Source organism: Stenella coeruleoalba (assembly GCF_951394435.1).
Source record: "Stenella coeruleoalba genome assembly, chromosome: 1".
Taxonomy (NCBI): domain Eukaryota; kingdom Metazoa; phylum Chordata; class Mammalia; order Artiodactyla; family Delphinidae; genus Stenella; species Stenella coeruleoalba.
This window is the reverse complement of record NC_137169.1, coordinates 9,282,802-9,303,970: the sequence shown is the minus strand read 5'-3', so window position 1 is coordinate 9,303,970 and position 21,169 is coordinate 9,282,802. Positions and strand designations below refer to the sequence as shown.

The 21,169-nt window shown below is 52.2% G+C and overlaps 1 protein-coding gene across 1 annotated transcript in view; it reads right to left on the bottom strand.

Annotated features, from left to right (window-relative positions):
• Positions 1 to 21,169, bottom strand: part of TNFRSF8 (TNF receptor superfamily member 8) — a gene marked incomplete at both ends in the record, with an annotated part of 64,235 nt that overhangs the window by 38,822 nt on the left and 4,244 nt on the right. The window contains 2 exons of the mRNA XM_079945748.1: positions 305 to 421; positions 6,853 to 6,940. Coding sequence (XP_079801874.1) covers positions 305 to 421; positions 6,853 to 6,940 — 205 coding nt within the window. The remainder of the gene's footprint in view (positions 1 to 304; positions 422 to 6,852; positions 6,941 to 21,169) is intronic.

Sequence of the window (21,169 nt, the reverse complement as noted above, 5' to 3'; positions counted from 1 at the left end):
AGGCCTCTCACTGTTGTGGCCTCTCCCGTTGCGGAGCACAGGCTCCAGACGTGCAGGCTCAGCGGCCATGGCTCACGGGCCGAGCCGCTCCGCGGCATGGGGGATCCTCCCGGACCGGGACACGAACCTGCGTCCCCTGCATCGGCAGGCAGACTCTCAACCACTGCGCCAGCAGGGAAGCCCCAAGGCACCAAATCTTGATCCGCCCCACCTTTCAGATTCTCCGCCTCCGCTGCCTTCCCACCCCCTCGAGGCTCCCCATCCTCCCTGGAAGGAGCCCCCGGAAGAGAGACACAGCCCTTACCTCCAGAACAGCTCACACAGGCTGTGCAGCGGCCATTTCTGTCCAAGTAGTAGTCGGGATCACACTGCTTCCTGCAGTCATCGGGCCCCTGAGGGCACAGCTCCTTCAGGGAACGCCCTGGGGAAGAGAAGCAGAGAAGCTCCAGGTCAGGCCACCTTGGAGGGTCATTGCTGCTGGGGTGTGGGCAGGGCCTGCCTCAGAAAGAGGTGACTCAGAGGTGACAGAGGTGGAGAGAAATGAGCTCCTGAGGAACATCGTTCAAACCTGAGTTGTGGCACCATGGACTACTCTGTTATTGACTCAATTATTTCCCTTTTGTCTTGTTTAGGCCTGAGTTAGGCTGCTGTTCGTTACAACCAAAGGAATCTAGAACAGCTGATCGCAACATTTCTCATGTTCCCTGGTCATTCTGGGAGAGCCTGTGGACCCTGCTCAGAATCTCATTTTCAAGTGCACAAAATAAAATACTTAGGATGACGGCGGAACCAGCTATGTTGGCAAACAGTTATCAAAGCGTTAAACAAAGTAATTTAAGATGTAATACATGTGATTCTTTGTAAACTCATTAAATAAGATCTAATAACTACCATAGTTTCAAAGTAGTGATGAAAGTAAACAAGGTCTTATGATATCTGCAGCAGTTGTAACATAATATGAGAACACCTGGTTTCTACTGATGGAAAAACTGTAGGTTCTGCTAGTACGGCTGTGCTTTGTTGCCTTAGTTCATAATGGAAGGAATTCATAAAGGGAATTTTTGTTAGAGGCGAATGAAAATAAGTGAACTCAATCAGGTTCATGGCTTCCCTGAAATCTACTCACGGACCCTTGGGAGTCCATGGACCACAGGTAAGAGTCCCTGCTCTAGAAGAACATGCAAGAACCTCTCAAAAGTACTAGCTTGATGGTACACACCCTCTAGCTCAGGAAACTTCAGTAGCTCCCCAGTGGGCTTTCAGAGAGGTAAATCTGACCCACCACTCCTTGCTGAAAACTTTCAAAGACTTCTCATGGCTCCCAGGAGAGAGGTCTAGGTCCTTACCATGGTCAATGCCCACTCATATACCCCTGGCTCTATTCTCTAGCCACACTGGAGTCTCCCTGTTCCCCAAGGTGGCCATGCTCCCTTCTGCCCCAGGGCCTTTGCACAAGCTGGTCCTCTGCCAGGACTGCTTTTCCCTTCTTTCCCCTAGTAAACTCCCACTCAGCCTTCACATCATAGTCAAGGCATCACTTCCTCAGCAACTTGGACAGGACCCCTGTTATAAACCGTCAGAGACCCACATACCTTGCTCTCTTACACCTAACTCTGTTGTAATCCCATATTTATTTAGAGGATAAACTTGGTGTCTGGATTTCCCACATGAGTGTCAGCTCCTCAAGGATGGATCTTTCTGTGTCTGCTCACCAGTGAGTCCCCCGTCACAGGGGCTGGCACGTATTCGATCAATACATGTTCTGACAACCTAAGCAATACAGACTCCTCAGCCCAGCACACCCAGGCCTCACTCTTGTCTGCGGACTCCTGGTCTGGCGTCATTGTACCTCATTTGCTTCATGTACTCTGTACCCCAGCCAGCCTGGGCCTCTCCCATCTTTTCTCTAGCACTCCTCAGATGTCCTGGAATGTTGTTATGGGTTGAATTATGCCCCCCCCCAAAAAGTGAAGTCCTAACCCTCCAGTATCTCAGAATGTGATCTGATCTGAAGACAGGGCCCCTACAGAGGTCATCAAGTTAACATGAAGTCGTTAGGGTGGGCCCTCATTCCGTATGACTGGTGTCCTTAGAAAAAGGGGGAAATTTTAGATACAGAGACAGATATGCACACAGGAAGATGCCCACATGAAGAGTGGAGGTAGGCTGCCACAAGCCAGGGAACCACCGGAAGCTGGGAGAGAGGTCAGAGCCTTGCCTGCAGCCTTCAGAGGAAGCACAGCCCTGCCAACACATTGGTCCTGGACTTCTAGCCTCCAGAACTGTGAGAAAATGAATTGCTGGTGTTGAAGCCTCAGTTTGTGGTACTTTGTGAATGGCAGCCCAGGAAACTGATATGAGAGATACCCCCTCCATCTCCATTGCCACCCCAGGGAACCCTTCGTATCTAGCCAGGTCCGGCTGAAACCACCCCCCCACCATGGACCTTTCCTGATCACCTGATCCTTTCCAGATTCCCCTCCTGGGTCCCTTTAAAATCGCCTCTCAGCACCAGGGGCTGTTCTGGCGTGAACTTTAGAAAACCCTCTGTTGCAGGATACACACTCACAGGTTCAGAGTAACTGAGTTGGGGGTCAGTCTGACTCACTAGACGCACACTTACTGACCACCAACTTCGCGCCAGGGACTGATTTATTTTTATTTATTTATTTGGCCATGCTGCAGCATGTGGGATCTTAGTTCCCCGACCAAGGACCGAACCCATGCCCCCTGCAGTGGAAGTGCGGTGTCCTAACCACTGGACCACCAGGGAAGCCCCCAAGCACTGATTTAAGAGATTGAAGGTGGAGGTCCCTGCCCTCATGGAACTGACACTCTAGCCTGGGAAAGAGACAGCACGTAAAGAAAGAAATTAGCGGGACTTCCCTGGTGGTCCAGTGACTAAGAGTCCGTGCTCCCAATGCAGGCGGCCCGGGGTTCGATCCCTGGTCAGGGAACTAGATCCCACATGCCGCAACTAAGAGTTCGCATGCCGCAACTAAAAACAGATCCCGCGTGCGGCAACTAAGATCCAACGCAGACAAATAAATAAATATTTAAAAAAAAGAAATTAGCAAGTGGGTTCAGACTTCAGAGACAGACTCCAAAGAACATACAGCAGGAGCTCAGGGAGAGGAAAGCAGTGGAGAGTGGAGTGACAGAGTGAGACAGCGGGGGATGGGGGGGCCTACTGAGTCCCAAAGGACTGAAGGACGCAGCTGGGCAGGGGCCGGGGTGGGGGTGGGCTGGGAGCATTCCAGGCAGAGGTAATGGCCAGTGCAAAGGCCCTAGGGGAGGAAAAGGCGTGGCTTGTGCAGAGGACAGAAAGGCCATGGGCCCTGGAGTAGAGGGAGCAGAAAAATGATGAGTGTTTATTGACTGCTAGTTTCTTCTTTTCCCATCTTTCACGTAGATCTTCTCCCCTGAGCACCACTTTCAGAATCAGAAACGAAATGGTTAAGAAAGGCTCAGGGGTTGTGCTGGTTCTGAGAACTGGTTCCCAAGTGTCCCTCTGTCCTGATCCTCCCAGTCTCCGCTCAGCGCCTTTCTGACTCCAGATGTTCTCACAGTTTGTCCTCACTTTCCGGTCACTACCTCTCACCTCTGCCTCAGCATTAGGCAGGCCGGCGCCAGCTGCTTTGGCCCCCGAAACTCCCACGGGCAGAACTGCTCTTTGTTGAGTCTGGGCCGCCAGCCCCTCCGCCCTGCCTTTCCCCAACCCCCTTCACCCCTTTTGCTTCCGCCAAATGGAGCCCCTCCCAGGTCTTGAATGCCCATCCTTGCCCACTCCAGGCCTTGGCATATTCTGTGTCCTCTAACCAGAGCACACCTCCTCCCCACCTTGGCCTGGCCAACCCCTGCTTGTCCTCAGGATGCCTTTGGATGCCACCTCCTCAAGGAAGTCCCCCCTGCATTTTCCAACAAGGTCAGGTCCCCCAGGAGTGTGTTCTCATGGTTCCCAGATGCTAACTGCCTGTTGCAGCAGACATATTTTGGAAGGACTTTTCAGCCCACAGGCTGCCCTTCTTGGAGAACTGCCCTCATTCCCACCGCCCCCGCCCCACTAGCAGTGGTCCAGGGCAGTCCTCGCCTTGGGGAACCAGATGCTTTCTTCTTGTGCTTTGGAATTGGGGCTGAAAGATGTTTGTCGAGTGTCCCCCCTGTTGCCCTGAAGAAGGAGTGCAAATGGGGAGGGAACTGTGGACCAGCCAAGCTCAGCCAGAGCAGGGAGGGCAGGGGAGGCCTCCGCTTCCTCCTTGGAGAAACCCTCAGCTCCCCCAGGACAAGATGGGGTACACCCGCCTGGCCCCAAACAAACTGTGCTCTCTGCCTAACACCAGGCCTGGCTTCACATCATCCCCCCACGCCTGCAGGGGAGACACCTCCTATGGGGGGTGAGTGTGGGCACAAAAGGTAGGGTGATCCAGGAAGGAGGGTGCAGAATAGGAAGGGGGGTAGCCCGCACACAGGCTCTTCACTGGTATGTCCTGCTGCCTCTCCAAATGCAATGCCTCGGGGTCAGCACCAAATAAGAGCGAAGGGCTCAGGACTCTAGTTAGACAGCCGTGTTTGAGCCCCGCCTGAGCCACTTACTAGCGTGTGACCATGGGCAAATCCCTGATCCCCGCCGTGTGCAAGTTTCCTCTTTGGGGTTCCTATCAGGGCTCAATGAGCTAAGAGAGTTACAGGGCTCAGCACTGTGGCTGGCGTGGCACATGCTCCACCAATGATAACCATTGCTGTTGTTATGAGTCAGTAAGTGAGCTCCCCGTCACTGGGGGGTGTGTAAGCAGAGGGCTGGGGATCAACTGTTGAGGATGTTAGAAAGGGCATAACAGGCCTGGGTGGGAGGAGGGATCTGATGACATCTTAATTTCTCAATCTCAAAGGTCTCCCCGTTTCCTTCCTCCACCAACCGGCCCCGGTACACAGCTGAGTGCTGATTGCAGACAGCGGGCAAAATGTCAGAAATTTCCCCGAGAGACAAAGGAAGGGGTTTTTGTGGGTTTTTCATTTTTCCTTTCTTGCATGCCCGGAAGCACAGGGTCAATAAAACTCCAGCAAAATGCCCCGCCCACCACACCAGCATGGGGCGCTCAGCCACCCCCGGTCACTGGGCCTTGGAGACGGAACATGTGGGGGAAGGGAGCCCCCTTTTCCCAAGTTACAGCATCTAAGTGGAGGGAGCCTGAGACTGAGATGTCACCCTCTCTCTCCCCACCCACTCCCCATCAAGCCCTGCCAGGCAGGCATCAAGGGGGGCTGGGGGGCATGGGAAGGAAGTGTCTGTCTTTCTCCCTGCGGCTGGGATTGCAGGTCCTATGGAAAGTCACAGAGCCCTGTGGGCCACACCACTCAGGAACCCTGACCGCTGCTCTCCTGGGGAGATGCAGTGTTGTTTAAGCCCCCAGTCTGCGGTATTGCGGTATTTTGTTATGGCAGCCTGAGCAGACTGAGACAGATAGGTAGATGTATGGGGGATGGGTGGCAGAAAGAAAGGGAAGGGGGATGGGAGGCAGGAGGAGGGAGAGATGGACAGGTTAGTGAGTGAGTGAAAGAACAGCTAGGTAGACAGGCAGTTACGTGGGTGGGTGGGTATGTGGGTGGCCAGCCCTTAAGGCACTCAAGTCCCAAGCACTAAAAAAGCAGGGGAACCCACCTGTTACATACTTCAAGTCCAACACTAAACCAGAAAATAAAAGCGAGACAGTCCAATGAAGTTCTACTTTTTCCCCTACAATGACTTCTTACAATCATTTTTGGAAATAAAAAGTATCAAATTCTCTCCCAAAATATTTCTCTTGGTCCTTGGTGGCCTGAGCACGGGCTGGGTCTGCGCTCATGGTGGAGCAAAGAGGCTGCAGGTCTAGGAACAGACTGACCAGGATTCCTGCCCAGCTCGGGCCACATACCCTTGGCGATCTTGTGCATTGTGGCCTGTCGCCATCCTCCAGACAGCAGTGCTGGGCCCTCTACCTGTCCTGAAGACCCTTGCCCACTTCCAGTGGCTTGTTGTCCTCAAAGCGAGAGGCAGTTATGATGAGCCCATAGGTGCAGTCCTCCCTCACACCCTCTGCTGGCATAACTAATGTCTTTCCTCCCCCATGAGTCCCTGTTCCCGGAGGTCAGAGACCACAGCTGAGCCCCTTGCAGCTAAGGCCACTGGATGTGCCTTGAGACTTTGATGACAACCACAGGGAATGGGGATGCTTCATGACCTTGTGACCCTGAGCCTCATCTGCAAAGTGGGGAGAACAAGACCCATGCCTGTTCTGGAAGGATTTCCTGTTGGTGCCCTTCATCTACTCATGGGGCCCATCATTGTGCTGGGGGCAGGTGAGCCTTCCAGGAAGTGAGCTCTGGGCAGGGAGACTGGTCCCCAAGTGAGCTATAGTCCTGGCAGCCCTGGGACAAACGAGTTCCCAGGGCAGGAAAGCTGAGGCTTGCCAACTGCTCGTAGGCCCGGAAATGAGCGGCGGTCAGGGGGTGTCAATAGCCCAGGCTCTGGGGTCATAGAACCCTGGGCTCCAGCCCCAGTTGGCTCCCCCATTTCCCAGCTCTGTGACCTTGGGCAACTTGCTTACCCTTGCAGCACCCCTAAAAGTCTCATCTGCAAAATGGCGATGACCAAGGATGATGGTGAAGATCCTATGGGAGGACGCAATGGGCGGGAGGCCTCAGACTAGTGTATACGCCGGGGGAATTCAACAAGGAGCAGCTGTTCATTAAAACCTATAGCCAATGGCAATGACGATGTTGGCTCGGGTCTTTCCCACTCACCAATCTCCCAGGAGTGTTGTAACCTGAGGACAAAACTCCCCTCTTGTCCCCATTCCCAACACCCCTACTCACACTCGGGGCAGCGGTAGCAGCACTTCCCGGCAGCCTCGCTGTAGTAGCGGCTGGAGTCCCCTCCACAGGCATCCTCGGAGACTCGACCCTGGAGGGTGAAACACACTGGTGAGACCAGGAGGGTCCCAGACACCCACCCTCCATCCTGCCCCTCAGGTCCCAGGAGGCCTGGTCTCCACTTGCTATCAGGCCAGGCCTGAGGTGGAGCCTCACGTTATAGAAGTCAGGACAGAAACTTCCTGGAACTCGCTCCACCTTTGGTCTTCCCAGCGGAGGTGGAGGCAACCCCAGCCTTCCATAACTCAGGCCCTAAACCTTGAAATCTCCCTTGACGCTCTCCTCCAGTACTCACACCCAGCCCATCAGCAAATTCTCTCAGCCCCTTCGGACCAACATCCCCACCTCCTCCACCTGGTCCCAGCCCCCAGCCTCTCTCCCTGGGAATAATTCAGTTGCTTCCTACTTGGCTTCCAGCATGGGCCCAGCAATAAGAAGCTCTGGTAAACTTGTCTGTTGATGTCTAGCACTCATGCAGAAAAGCTCACAGATCTCAAGTATATACACACTGAATTTTTACAGCATAAACACATCCTGCCACCAGCACCCAGATCCAGAAACAAGATACTAGTACCCAGCAGCCACCTCCTGCCCCTTCCCGCCACGAAAGTCCCACCTCCTGCCCCTTCCCGCCACGAAAGTCCCCCCCCGCTAACCTGACTTCTACACCAGAGATTTGTTTTGTCCACTTTAGAACTTTACCTAGATAGAAACGTACACCCTGGCAACTGGATTTTTTAACTCAAAATTCTATTGTGAGAATCACACACATTGTTGCAAACAGCAACCCTTCATTCAAGTTCACTGCCTTGCAGTATTGCATCCCATGAATATGCACAATGTATCTACTCTACACTTTTTTTTTTTTGAAGATGTTGGGGGTTGGAGTTTATTAATTTATTCACTTATTTTTGCCGTGTTGGGTCTTCGTTTCTGTGCGAGGGCTTTCTCTAGTTGCAACGAGCGGGGGCCACTCTTCATCGCGGTGCACGGGCCTCTCACTATCGCGGCCTCTCTTGTTGCGGAGCACAGGCTCCAGATGCGCAGGCTCAGTAGTTGTGGCTCACGGGCCCAGTTGCTCCGCGGCATGTGGGATCCTCCCAGACCAGGGCTTGAACCCATGTCCCCTGCATTAGCAGGCAGATTCTCAACCACTGCGCCACCAGGGAAGCCCCTCTACTCTGCTCTTGATGGACCTTTGGGTTGTTTCCACTTCTTTGATCATTATGAATAATCCCACTAGGAACCTTCTTGTACCTGTGTTTTGGTGCACATATGCACACATTTCCATTGGATGTATACCTAGGAGTGGAATTGTAGGGTCAAAGTATGTGTACGCTTGGCTTTGATTCATTCTCCATACAGTTTTCTAAATTGTACTAATTGACATTTCACTGCTGGGTGTGTGTTCCAGTTGCTCCACATCTTTGCTAACACTTAGTATAGTCAGTTTTTTTAAATTTTAGCCATTTGGGTGAGCATATAGTGGAATTTCATTGCGTCTTTTATTTGCATTTCTCTGATGAGTGATGATGTTGGGTACTTTTTCACATGTTTATCAGCTGTTTGGATATTCTCTCTTGTAAGATGCATATTCAGGTCTTTTGTCCATTTTTTAAAAAAATTAGATTGTCCGACTTTTCTTCTTGATACGTGGGAATTCTTTATATATTCTGGATACAAGTTCTTTTTGAATATATGCACTGCAAACCTCATCTCCCACCTTATGGTTTGCCTTTCCACTTTCTTACTGGAGTCTTTTGATGAACAGGGTTCTTAGTTCTAATGAAGTGCAATTAATGTATCCATCTTTACTTTTACAGTTAATGTTCTATTTAATGTCCAATATTTGCCTACCCAATGCATTTAGATATTCTCCTACATTGTCTTCTAGATGGTGTTCCTTAACCTTTCCTATTCAGATTTCATTTTGGTGTCTGGTGTGAAATAGTGTCAAGGCTCATTTTTTTTAAGGAATAGGCATTTTGAACAAGCTCCCCAGTGTTCCCAGGGCTCCTTGAAAGCTAAGCCCCTCTGTTAGGGGCTGGTTCATGAGAGGAGAGCCTCTGCTGAGTTTGGGGGAAGGAACTTTGTCCTTCCTGCTGAATGAGAGGGGAGCATGAAGCAGGTTTCTGGGAAGACCCATAACAGGGAGCTCCAGGAAGGGAGAGTGGGAGGGAGTGGGGGAGACAGGGGAGGAGGGAGCTGTGTCCCACCTCTGTGTCTTCAGCATCCGAGATGATGCCTGGCAGACAGGAGGCGGCCACTCATGGGATGAATGAGGTAGGGGCTTTCTTGGTTTGGGGGAGGAAAGCAGAAGCCCTTTACCTGCTGGGGAGAGGCCTGGCCGGCCCAAGGGGATTCCCTAGTCTTTTCTCCACCCGAGGGAACTGTGAAAATAATAAACGAATACGTCTGCTATGGGCAGAGAGCAGCAAGGAGGCCAGCGTGGCTGGAAGGTGGACACGTGGAGTGTCAACTACATTCTTCATTTTTCTTTGTCTGCACATCTGAAATGTTGCCACATAAATTCGAAATGATAAACATAACCTACATTTGCAGACACCAGTCACACAGCACTTATGCGTCTCATGTAATCCAGAGCCCGGGGCCTTGAGGACAGTCTGTTTGCCAATGGCGCCCAGCCATCCCCTCCAGAGGAATCTCATTCTTCTCAAGTAAACAGAGCCTGTCTAGGGGCAGAGACCTGCCAGGACAACCCAAGCTTCTCCCTGACCCACAGCGTCTCACCATGCGAGCTCGGAAGCCTATGGCTGGGGTGGGCTGGGGGGCAGGTGGCATGAGGGTTCAGCCTTGCTAGGCCTGCTGATTGTGTGGGAAATTCTGGGCCCTTGGCCTGGGTTTTCCCCTCCTGGCCTGCCTGCTCCTCTCACTGATAGCTGTGGGCTCTGACGGGGACGTGGCCCTGATCACTCTCCCAGGGCCTGAGGGGACAGCTGAGGGGAGCCCAAATGCTTATCCTTCATCTCCTGCCACCTCACCCTGGGTCAGTGGAGGGCTGGGAGGGGCAGAGAAGAAGAGGGAACCCATGGTATTACCTATCACTCCCCCGCCACCAACCATGAGTCACACATCACCTCCTTTAGGCCACCCCCAGCCCTTTGGGGCCAGATCACCACCCCACATTACAGATGAGGAAACTGCAGCTCAGAGAGGTGCAGTTAGCCACCCAAGGTCACACAGCAACTAAGCGCAGACAGGAGATTTTGAGCTTCACTGTGTCCTCAGTTCTCTCTCCCTTTCTGGGCCACAGGCTGCCCATCATGAAAATGAGAAAGGTCCAATGTGCTGAGAAGGACGCCACATCACATCGGTGGTCTTCCTACCAAAAGTCCACAATCTGAATCAAGTCATGAGGAAACATCAGATAAACCCAAACTGAGGGGTGTTCTACAAAACAACTGGCCTGGACTCTAAAGATGCCACTGCATGAAAGATGAGGAAGAGCTGTGGAATGTTCCAGTATAAAGAGGCTAACGACTGGAGAACTGAACGCAATGTCTGGATTGGATCCTGAATCAGGCTGGGAAGGGGGATATGCTGTAAAGGAGAATATTGAGATAACTGGCGAGATTTGAATATGGGCTTTACGTTTGATTATGTTCTATCAAGCTGAATGCCTGAAAACTTGTTTATGTAAGAGATGTCCTTTTTGTAGAAGAAACATGCTAAAATATGCAGGGGTGAAGGATCAAAATGTCTGCAACTAACTAGCCAAAGGTTCAGTAAAAGATGATAAGAATAAAGTGTATACATAAAGAGAGAGAGCGAAATAAAGCAATTGTGCAAAACCGCGTGTGTAAATAGTAGCACCCCCTAGGATTCTAAGTGCTCAGGAAGGAGAGGGCAGCTCTTTTCAACAATAAATCTGTGTAAATCCGTAGTTTGCCACCAGGGGGCGCGATCTTCTCACCGTCCCCAGGGACAGTGGGATTTCAGCCAGGATGTCCAGCTGAAGCCCACCAGAGCCCCAAGAAGGGAGTGGAGAACTCGGGGGCCTCCGTTCCCGGGTGGGGCTTATGGGAGAAGGGCTGGCCCCCCCGACCCCATGGAGGGGCCGACCCCGGCTCCCCCCAGCCATTCCCAGAGATGTAGGTGGGGTCCAGGCTGGGGCATAGCTCACCCCATCCCCTAGCACTCATCCCAGACATCCCCAGGCCCCTGTGACTGGCCTTCTCTGGAAAAGACACTGGGGACTTTTCTTTGACTATGATGTCATAGCTTTACAAGCGCCCAGAAAATGGGTCAATGCAATGCACACACGTTGCAGAAGTAACAACAGCACTTACTGAGCCCAAGGGCCCTGTGAGACCCTATTAGCACAGAAATCTGTCTGGGAGAGGTGAAGAGTCTGCCCAAGAGCACACACCTTGTGGAGGGTCAGGCTCTGAGTCCAGTCAGCTGACCTGACCACTCCAGGGCTACACCAAACACCTACTGTGTGCTGGAGAGCTGACGGGTCCCAGAACTCCGTCCAGGGCCGGCACTCCAGTCGGGGAGGCAACCCCATCTTCCCAGGGTGTTCCCAGCCCGGAAACTAGAGAGGGGTGGAACCGGGGCCCTGAGCTTTGCCTTAGCAGCGTTGTCCGTGGTCCTCCAAAGCTGGCCCCCACCCGGGCTCAGCCCTCACCCCCGGCCCCATTCATTGCCCTCCTTCTGCCATCTCCCCATCTGTCCCACTGCCTCCACCCCCCTTGGTCTCCTACTACCCACTCACATGGGCCCTTCACCCATAGCAGCTCCTGGCAGAGAAAGCAGCAGCCCCGGCGTCTACAGCAGCCTCTGAATTGTGAGGGCCCTGCCAGTTTCCGCTGGCCGTGGGCCCAGACCCTGGATGGCCCATCAACGCCTGCTGCCCCTGGGGAAGGGGGAGAGACAGCTGGGCCACCCTCTGACCCCAGCCTGGGAGGGAAGGGGGGGTCAGAAAGGGGAGAGTGGGAGGGGGAAGTCCGAGGCCTGGGAAGGGGGGGCTTTTGGATGGGGTTCCCCAGCAGGTTTGAGGCAGAGCAAGTTGTCCACAGGGTGATGAGCTATGTAACCAGAGGCCTGTGGCCCAAGCTTAGTGGCATCAAGATAAAGACGGAGTGGCCTGAAACCTTCCCATTTCTAGACTTATTTTCAGGTTGATTTGGTTTTCCCTACAAAACCTGGTAAATTTCACTTTCAAAAAGCCCCACCTGGGGCTTCCCTGGTGGCGCAGTGGTTGAGAGTCCGCCTGACGATGCAGGGGACCCAGGTTCGTGCCCCGGTCCGGGAAGATCCCACATGCCGCGGAGCGGCTGGGCCCGTGAGCCATGGCCGCTGAGCCTGCGCGTCCGGAGCCTGTGCTCCGCAACGGGAGAGGCCACAACAGTGAGAGGCCCGTGTACCGCAAAAAAAAAAAAAAAAAAAAAAGCCCCACCTGGCCACAGCGCAGAGACACAGGAGCAAGGCCATACCTGTAGAAGCCGAGAGCCTAGAGCTGAGGGCGAGGCGCTGGGGCGGGAGATGGAGGAGTCAGGTCAGATGCAAAATACCCACAAGGGCCGGAGCTGGGCAGAGCTGGGAGGCGCACCCCACCCGCACCTCTATTACTCACGGTGAGGTGTCGGAGCCCAGTGGCATTGCTACCACTTGGGAACTTGCTAGAAATGCAGAATCCCAGGCCTCACCTAGACCTACCATCTATCCCATTTTACAGATGGGGAAACTGAGGCACGGCGGTGTTAAGAAACTTGCCTCAAGTCCCACAGCTAGGCAGTGTTAGAGACAGGATTTGGCCTTAGCCACGTGGCTCAGGCTCTTATCCAGCAGGCTCTGCTTCCCTCGTCCCGTCTGTTTAACCTCCAGCTCTACTCTCAAACCCACCAGCTCTTCCTCACCTCCCCGCCTCTGGGCTTGAGAATGGCCAGCCAGGGTCTCCTCACATCCACCCATCCCCTGCATCTCACTTACAGTGCAGACGCCAGAGCGATCTTTTCAAAACACAGATCTGGCCTCCTCCCCTCCGCCCTGTTGAAGATGAGGAGATGGCTTCCAACCGAACTATGGACAAAGGCCAAAGTCCTGACAGTGGCCCAAGAGACCGTGCCGGGCCAGCCCTGGCCCATCTGGCCTGTGCAAACTCAGGCGCCCTCTCCCACCAGCCTTCTTGCTATTCCCACGTGCAACCTCCAGCAGCCTTGTACACACTGTTCCCCTGAGCATCCCATCCACCAGGTCCAGCACATCCCAACTCATCCTTCAGATCTCATTCATGCATTCCTCTTCCCCAGGCACACCCCCCACTCCCTGATCACCCCCATCCAGGTCAGGTCTCAGCAGGCGAAAATCAAGATGTGGACAAGGCTCTGTCCTTGCTGGAGGCTCTGGGGGAAAATCCATTTCCTTGTGGTTAAGACTGAGGTCCCGTCTCTTTGCTGTCAACTAAAGTCGTTCCAGCTTCTAGAGGCTGCCGCATTCCTTGGCTTGCGGCCCCCTTCCTCCATCTGTAAAGCACACAACAGTGGGGAGAGTCCTTCTCCTATCACATCTCCCTCTTCTTTTGTGTCATCTCTCTTTAATGCAGCCAGGAAAGTTTCTCTGCTTTTAAGGACTCGTGTGAGGACATTGGGCCCACCTGGATAATCCAGGCTAATCTCCCCATCTCAAGGTCTGTACCCTTAATCACAGCTCCAAAATTCTCATTGCCGTATAAGGTGACATGTTCACGGGTTTCTGGCCACAGAAACCTAGTAAGTAACCACTAGGCTATTCTGCCAACAGGCTGGGCTTTGTCATCTCCTAGTCCTGGGGGATCTGAACCCTCCCTCCACCCTGAGGGTTCACCTGAGCTCCAGACCAAGAGACCACATGAAACTGAAGTCATCCTCCTCCCCGACTTTACACACACCCATGACACACAGTGTGTCCCTGTCCTGGCCGTATCCCTCACGGCCATCACACCTATGTTCGGGATCCAGTTCCTACCTCTGGTCTCCAGGAAGCTGAGGGGAACTGTGTATGGCTCCATGCAGCCTGGCCTCATAGCTGGAGATAAAACCCAAAGACAGTAGATACAGAAAGAGCCTGGAAGGAAGAGGAAGGAGCCTGGAGCCCCTGGCAGGAGAAACAGGTAAGCACCTCCTCTGAGATGAAGTTTATGAGAGTTGATGAGTTTATCCTCACTGAGTATCTTCCATGTGGGATGCAGGAAGATGAGAAGAGGTCTGTGTGGGACTTCCCTGGAGGCGCAGTGGTTAAGAATCCACCTGCCGATGCAGGGGACACGGGTTCGAGTCCTGGTCCAGGAAGATCCCACATGCCGCGGAGCAACTAAGCCCGTGCGCCACAACTACTGAGACCATGTGCCACAACTGTTGAAGCCCACGTGCCTAGAGCCCGTGCTCCGCAACAGGAGGAGCCACCGCAATGAGACGCCCACGCACGGTAACAAAGAGTAGCCTCCGCTCGCCACAACTAGAGAAAGCCTGCGTGCAGAAACGAAGACCCAGTGCAGCCAAACATTAATTAATTAATTTTTTAAAAAAAGAATTGTACCAATTCAAAAAAAAAAAAAGGAAGGGGTCTGTGGTCAGCGGAATAGTCCCCCTCCAAAGATGTCCATGCCCTAATCCCCAGAACCTATGTCACCTTAAATGGCAATGGGGAATTAAGGTGGCAGATGGAATTAAAATTGCTAATCGGTGACCTTGAGAAGGGGTGATGATCCTGGATTATAGGGGGCACAATGTAACCACAAGGGTCCTTAAAAGTGCAAAGAGGGAGGCTGAAGAGTCAGAGTCAGAGTGTCAGAGAAGGAGACAGGACGGGTGCAGCGTCAGACGGATGCTAGGCAGCTGGAGTGAAGACGGAGGAAGGGGCCACGAGCCAAGGAGTGCAGGTGGCCTCTGGCAGCCAGAAAGACAAGGGACTGGATTCTCCCCTGGAGCCTCCAGAGAGGAGCACAGCCCCGCCTACACCTTGATTCCAGCCCAGGGACAACCATTTCGGACTTAAGAACTACAGACCTGAAAGATAATAATCTGTGTTGTTTCAAGCCACTGATTTTGTAGTAATGACAGTCACAATAAGAAAATAAGGGCTTCCCTGGTGGCGCAGTGGTTGAGAATCTGCCTGCTAATGCAGGGGACACGGGTTCGAGCCCTGGTCTGGGAGGACCCCACATGCCGCAGAGCAACTAGGCCCGTGAGCCACAACTACTGAGCCTGCGCTCTAGAGCCCGTGCTCCGCAACAAGAGAGGCCACGATAGTGAGAGGCCCGCGCACTATGATGAAGAGTGGCCTCCGCTTGCCACAACTAGAGAAAGCCCTCGCGCAGAAACGAAGACCCAACACAGCCAAAAATAAATAAATAAACAAATGTGGGGTTTAAAAAGGAAAAGAAAACAGGGCCCCTCCTGAGAAGACAAAGAGTAACCCTGAGTCCCCTCTACCACTCATTCACTGAAGGCCCAGCAGGAACCAGGCCCTGTGCAACGTGCTGGGGACGACACAGAGGCCAACTCCAGACAGTGATGTTTCGTGAAGACAGCTCCCAGGACAGGCACATGGGAGACACTAAATAAGAATCCACGGAATGAATGATGAAGGGGACCCTCACCGATGGGATCAGGAAAATACACGAATCACTAGCACAAAGTGGAATAACATAAGACTCATGAGATAAACAGAGAAAAAGAACTAACGGGGGATTCATGATGGTTCCTGGAGGAGAACTTCCGTTTTGGGGGTTGTTTTGTTTTGCTTTGTTTTGTTGAAGGATTCTTGAGGGGAGGGAATCTCAGACAGAAAGCTCCGCAGAGGCAAAGGTACAGAGGCCGGCAAGAATAGAGCTGTGGGGCATTCAGTGTCTTGATGGGCTGGACAGTGAAAGCAGGACAGGAGGCCCAGGACTCAGGGCCTCAGTCTGCACTGACTGAACTCTCGTTTCCCACCCTGCGTTCCAGCAAACACTGGTGCTGCAGGATGTCAGCAGGTGACAAGCAAAACAAGAAAGGAAACACAAAGAATCCCTGGGTTCCATTTAAGCGGTTTCTCAGATTCGGGGTGGGGAAATGGGAGCAGAGAGACAAACTGTTTCCCAAACTTAGCTGGCTGTAGAGCCCTTTCCTCGTGGAACTACGATTCCCTGGAAGTGACTTTGGGAAATACTGTCTTTGGCAGTAGGGAGCCACTAAGGGTTGTAGAGCAGCTAATATGTGAGGGGTTGGACAGGATGGAGGTGAGTAACAAAACCAAGGTCTGGCCTCGGAGCCCAAATTCTGCAACTTCTTACTCCTCGCTTCCCACTGACGCCCCTCCTGCCCAGGAGAAACCCCAAGCCAGCCATGTGAGCCTGTTGTTCAGATAATAGCCTTCCTGGAGGTCCTGGGCCACAGCAAGTGTCCGAAATGCACACTCAGCTATACCTCAGACGTGGTAAAGTCCACCCCCTTCCTGGAATAACAGTCCCCTGTAGAGCCAGCCACCAAGGGACACTAGCAACGCCAAGGAAAACTTGATGGTGTCAAAGAGTAAGGATGGGCGGAGAGTCAGCTCCCCAGTGGTACTTCGGCTTTCCAAGCCCTCTTGCAGGTGCCTGGGATGCCTTCCCCAGCGTCAGCCCACCTGCCCAGATGGCGTCGGCAGGGACCATCTCTGTCCTCCCAGCCTGCACGGGGGGGAAGCTGGGCCCAGCCCCACCCCTGGACTGTCGGGACAGAGAGAGCATGTGTCCTGGGTGGGAAGGTGAAGGTTTGGTTTAGGAGTTTCATGGTCCTGGACGGTTGGAACCATTTCAGGGGACCATGCCCTCCCCGAGCACGGGAATAATGTGGGGCTCACGGCAGGCAATGAAATGAGGCCATGGACGATGCCTCTGGGAGTTCTCAGCCCCCTGGAGGTGCAGAGCCCCTCACGTGAAACCTGCTGACGGAGCTTCCAGAGCAAGCCCCGGGCCCGCCCCAGACGCCCTTGCTGATGGTCCGTGCAGCCTGGATGTTGGTGAGGACGTTGGCAGTATCCACGGCACAGAGCCTGTCATCCCAAACTATACAGGCTGGCCACCTCCTTCCCTCCAAGAGCTTTTCCCCTCCAACCCAGGCAGAGGTGAGGACAGGCACTTGTGGGCTCCCGCAGGCCTGGGACAGTTCTCCACACAGTACTGATTACACTGCCTTCCATGTTCCACTTCCCATGCTGCCGCCCTGGAGGGCAGGGACTGTAACTGGTTCACCTACATCCTGCATCCACGATGCCTAGCATACAACAGGCACTTAATAATGGCTTACCTCCACACAGCCCTCACCACATGCCAGGAGCTGTTCTCAGCACTTTTCATCTATTATCCCATATAATCCTTCCATCAGCCCTACAAGTTAGCTACTATGAGTATCCCCATTCTATGGATGGGGAAACTGAGGCCCAGAGAAGTGACTTAACCTGCCCAAGAGCACCATATGGTAAGTGTCAGAGGCAGGGTGTAAACTTGGCAGGCTGACCCTTAACCATGATGTTCTACTGTCTCCAAAAAAAGATTTGACAGGGTTGCGGAGTGGGGGCAAAATAGATGAAGGGGATTAAAAGGTATAAACTTCCAGTTATAAAATTAATTAAGTCATGTGGATGTAATGTACAGCACAGGGAATATATTGTCACTAACATTGTAATATGTGTGGTGACAGATGGTTACTAGACTTATTGTGATGATCAATTCGTAAAGTACATATCAATAAATGTCGAATCACTATGCTGTATATCTGAAACTAATAAAATATTGTATGTCAACTATACTTCAATTTTAAAAAAGACTTTTTAAAAAAGATGACATGGGCTTCCCTGGTGGCGCAGTGGTTGAGAGTCCGCCTGCCGATGCAGGGGACACAGGTTCGTGCCCCGGTCCGGGAGGATCCCACATGCCGCGGAGCGGCTGGGCCCGTGAGCCATGGCCGCTGAGCCTGCGCGTCCGGAGCCTGTGCTCCGCAACGGGAGAGGCCGCAACAGTGAGAGGCCCGCGTACCGCAAAAAAAAAAAAAAAAAATGTCCACAACCTATGGAAACAACATAAATGTCCATCACCAGATGAATGGATAAAGAAGATGTGGTACATATATACAATGGAATAATACTCAGCCATAAAAAAGAATGAAATAATGCCATTTGCAGCAACATGGATGGACCTAGAGATTATCATGCTAAGTAAAGTAAGTCAGACAAAGACAAATATCATATCACTTATATGTGGAATCTAAAAAAATTATACAAATGAACTTATTTACAAAACAGAAAGAGATTCATAGACATAGAAAACAAACTTACTGTTACCAAAGGGGAAAGGTGGCAGGGAGGGATAAATTAGGAGTTTGGGATTAACATGCACACACTACTATATATAAAATAGATAATCAACAAGAGTTCCCTGTGTGTATAGCACAGGGAACTCTACTCAATATTCTGTAATAACCTATATGGGAAAATAATCTGAAAAAGAATAGATATATGTATATGTTTAAATGAATCACTTTCCTGTACACCTGAAACTAACACAACACTGTAAATCAACTATACTCCAATATAAAATAAAAATTAAAAAAAAAAGATACACACTAAGTGAGCTTATAGGTGCTTTTAATTTTCTTCTCTGTATGTTTATTTTCTACTTTTTCTGTAATAAATACAAATGTTTATTTTTAAAAACGTCCACGTCCTAATTCCTGCCATTTGTGAATATGTTACCTTATACAGCAAAAAGGGCTATGCTGACGTGACTAAGTTTAGGGTCTTGAGATGCGGAGATCATTCTGGATCATCCTGGTGGCCCCTATGTAATCACAGGGGTCCTTATAAGAGGGAGGCAGGAGGGGCGGAGTCAGAGAAGGAACTGGAACCATGAAAGCAGAGGCCAGAGTGATTGGGGGCCATGAGCTAAGGAGTACAGGCAGCCTCTGGGAGCTGGAAAAGGCGAGGAAACAGATTTCCCCCTAATGTATCCGGAAGAAATGCAGCCCTGCTGTGACCTGTTTTATTTAGACTTTTGACCTTCAGAGCTATAAGGTCATAAATTTGTGCTGTTGTAAACCACTGAATTTGTGATTGTTACATCAGCAAGAGAAGACGAATATCAAATGTAACCAGGATGAGATGGAATTCCCTGGCGGTCCAGCCGTTAAGACTCCGAGTTTCCACCGGGGGGGAGGTGGGGGGGTGGGGTGGGGGGGTGGGGGGTGGGTGCACAGGTTCGATCCTGATTGAGGAACTAAGATCCCCATGCCATGCGGCGCAGCCAAAAAAAAAAAAAATGTAACCAGGATGAATGGAAGATCCTACCGTTGGGTTGGAATGAATCAACAGGAAAACATAGTGTCCCCCAAAAGATGTGGGGTCTTGGCCCACATCAGTAGAAGCAAGGTGGCTCCATTGAGGGAGGGTTGATGCTCCCTCCCCCATCCCCACCCCACCCCACCCCCGCCAGGCAGCACCGCATCAGGAGCCCAAGCTCTGCAGAGAGCTCCCCACTCCAACACTCAACCCCACACTGACACTGGACATGTGCAAAACAGAACTCGTGCTTTTCTCCAAAACACCTTTCTGTCCCATACCCAGTTTTCCCACCTCCATAAACGACACCACCATTCAGCCAGGTGCGGAGCCCTCAAATCTGGACAGGATCCCCCATTCCCATCTTGCCCTCTGCACTCACACCCAATCCATACTCAGGTCCTATCGATTCTAGCTCCAAAGTACTCTCCTGTTTTCACGTCTCCAGCCACCCCTCCCCTGGACCACAGCAACAGCGGGGGCCTCCGGCTCCCCCGTCCTGCCCCATCCCCAGCAGACAGACAGATGCCACTCCCCCGGCAAAACCCTCCAACCACAGACAGAAGTCCGTGTTATTCCCTGCTTCCCCGCCACCCTCTCACGCCACTCACCACACTGGCCTCCGTCCTGTTCCTCCAGTTCTCACTCCTGTGTTGTCCCCACCTCCCAGGGAGAGGCCGTCCTGTTTTCCCCACCTAGCGTAGCTGAGGCCCTCTCACACTACCTGGTTAGAATCTTCTCCACTGCAAGGAGCACCGTCCATTCACTGTCTGTCAACCTGGAGGAATGTCAGCTCCATGAGGCAGAGACCTGGTGTGCTGGCCTGGAGGCACCTGAAGCCTCCAGAACACTCCCTGGCACACAGTAGGTGCTTGATAAACATTTGTGGAATGGATGAACCGGTAATGTTAGGTAGTTAGTCAGACATTAGCAGCAAGGAGGTGACAATGGAGAGAAAAACAAGAAGAAACCCAGAACAGGTGAAACTATGGCGGTGTGGTGGGCAGCTTATCCTGATAAAGAGGGGCACCGTAACACAAGAGGAGGTCCCCAGGCTGTGCATGCCCAGACTAGACAGACGTATAACCTATAGTAAACCCAAACTCATTATATCATAATTATAATAAAATCTACACTGTGGTTTTGCCCCCAAGTGGGTGTTTCTTAGCGATTCAGTGGTGAGAGCATGCACAGCAGTAAACTCGTTGCAGAGCTTGGGACTGTCAATCAAATAGTGATTCCCTGTCCCTCACCCCCGCCTCCCTGCAAAGTGCTCCTTAAAAGAGCCCTTAAGCCTGTATAGGAATGCTGCTTTCAATTCGAAGAAACAGCCCGCTCTCAGAAACAGCCCAAGCGCTCTCTCTCTCTCTCTCTCTCTCCCTCCCTCTCAGAGAGTGTACCTATGCTTAAATAAACTTTGCTTTGTGCTTAAGCTTAACATGGTAGTTTGCAATTCTTTGCTGACTATCGTTAGATGAGATTGCTGGTCCGGGCCTTCCGTTGACCTCCTCGGTTGAAGCTATTTTGTTACAACGCACGTCCACCCAGTGACATTGCGAGCAGGCTTGACGCCCATGGCACATGAGGAATAAACGTTGGAGGCCCTGGGTGGTCTGGGAGACGGACTGGGAGACCTCGGGGGGGCCCCTCAGGGGTCTCTGTCTTCACCTCACTGGGAGGCATTTCTGAGGAAGGTGGACACATCTTGCTTACATAGCCGCAGTTTCCAGAACCAGGACCAATGGGTAGATGCTGCGAGGAGATAGATTTCAGCACATCCTAAAGACCTTCTAGATGTCAGAGTAACCCAGGATGGCGTGGGCTGCCTGGGCAGGATGGAAGGGAGGCCTGTCCCCAGAGGCCTACAAGAGGCTGAGTAATTGCCAGGAACAGCCTGGGATGAAAGCCCTGGAGCCATGTCCGGCACAGAGCAGCTGCTCCTTTAAGATTTCTATGAATGAAT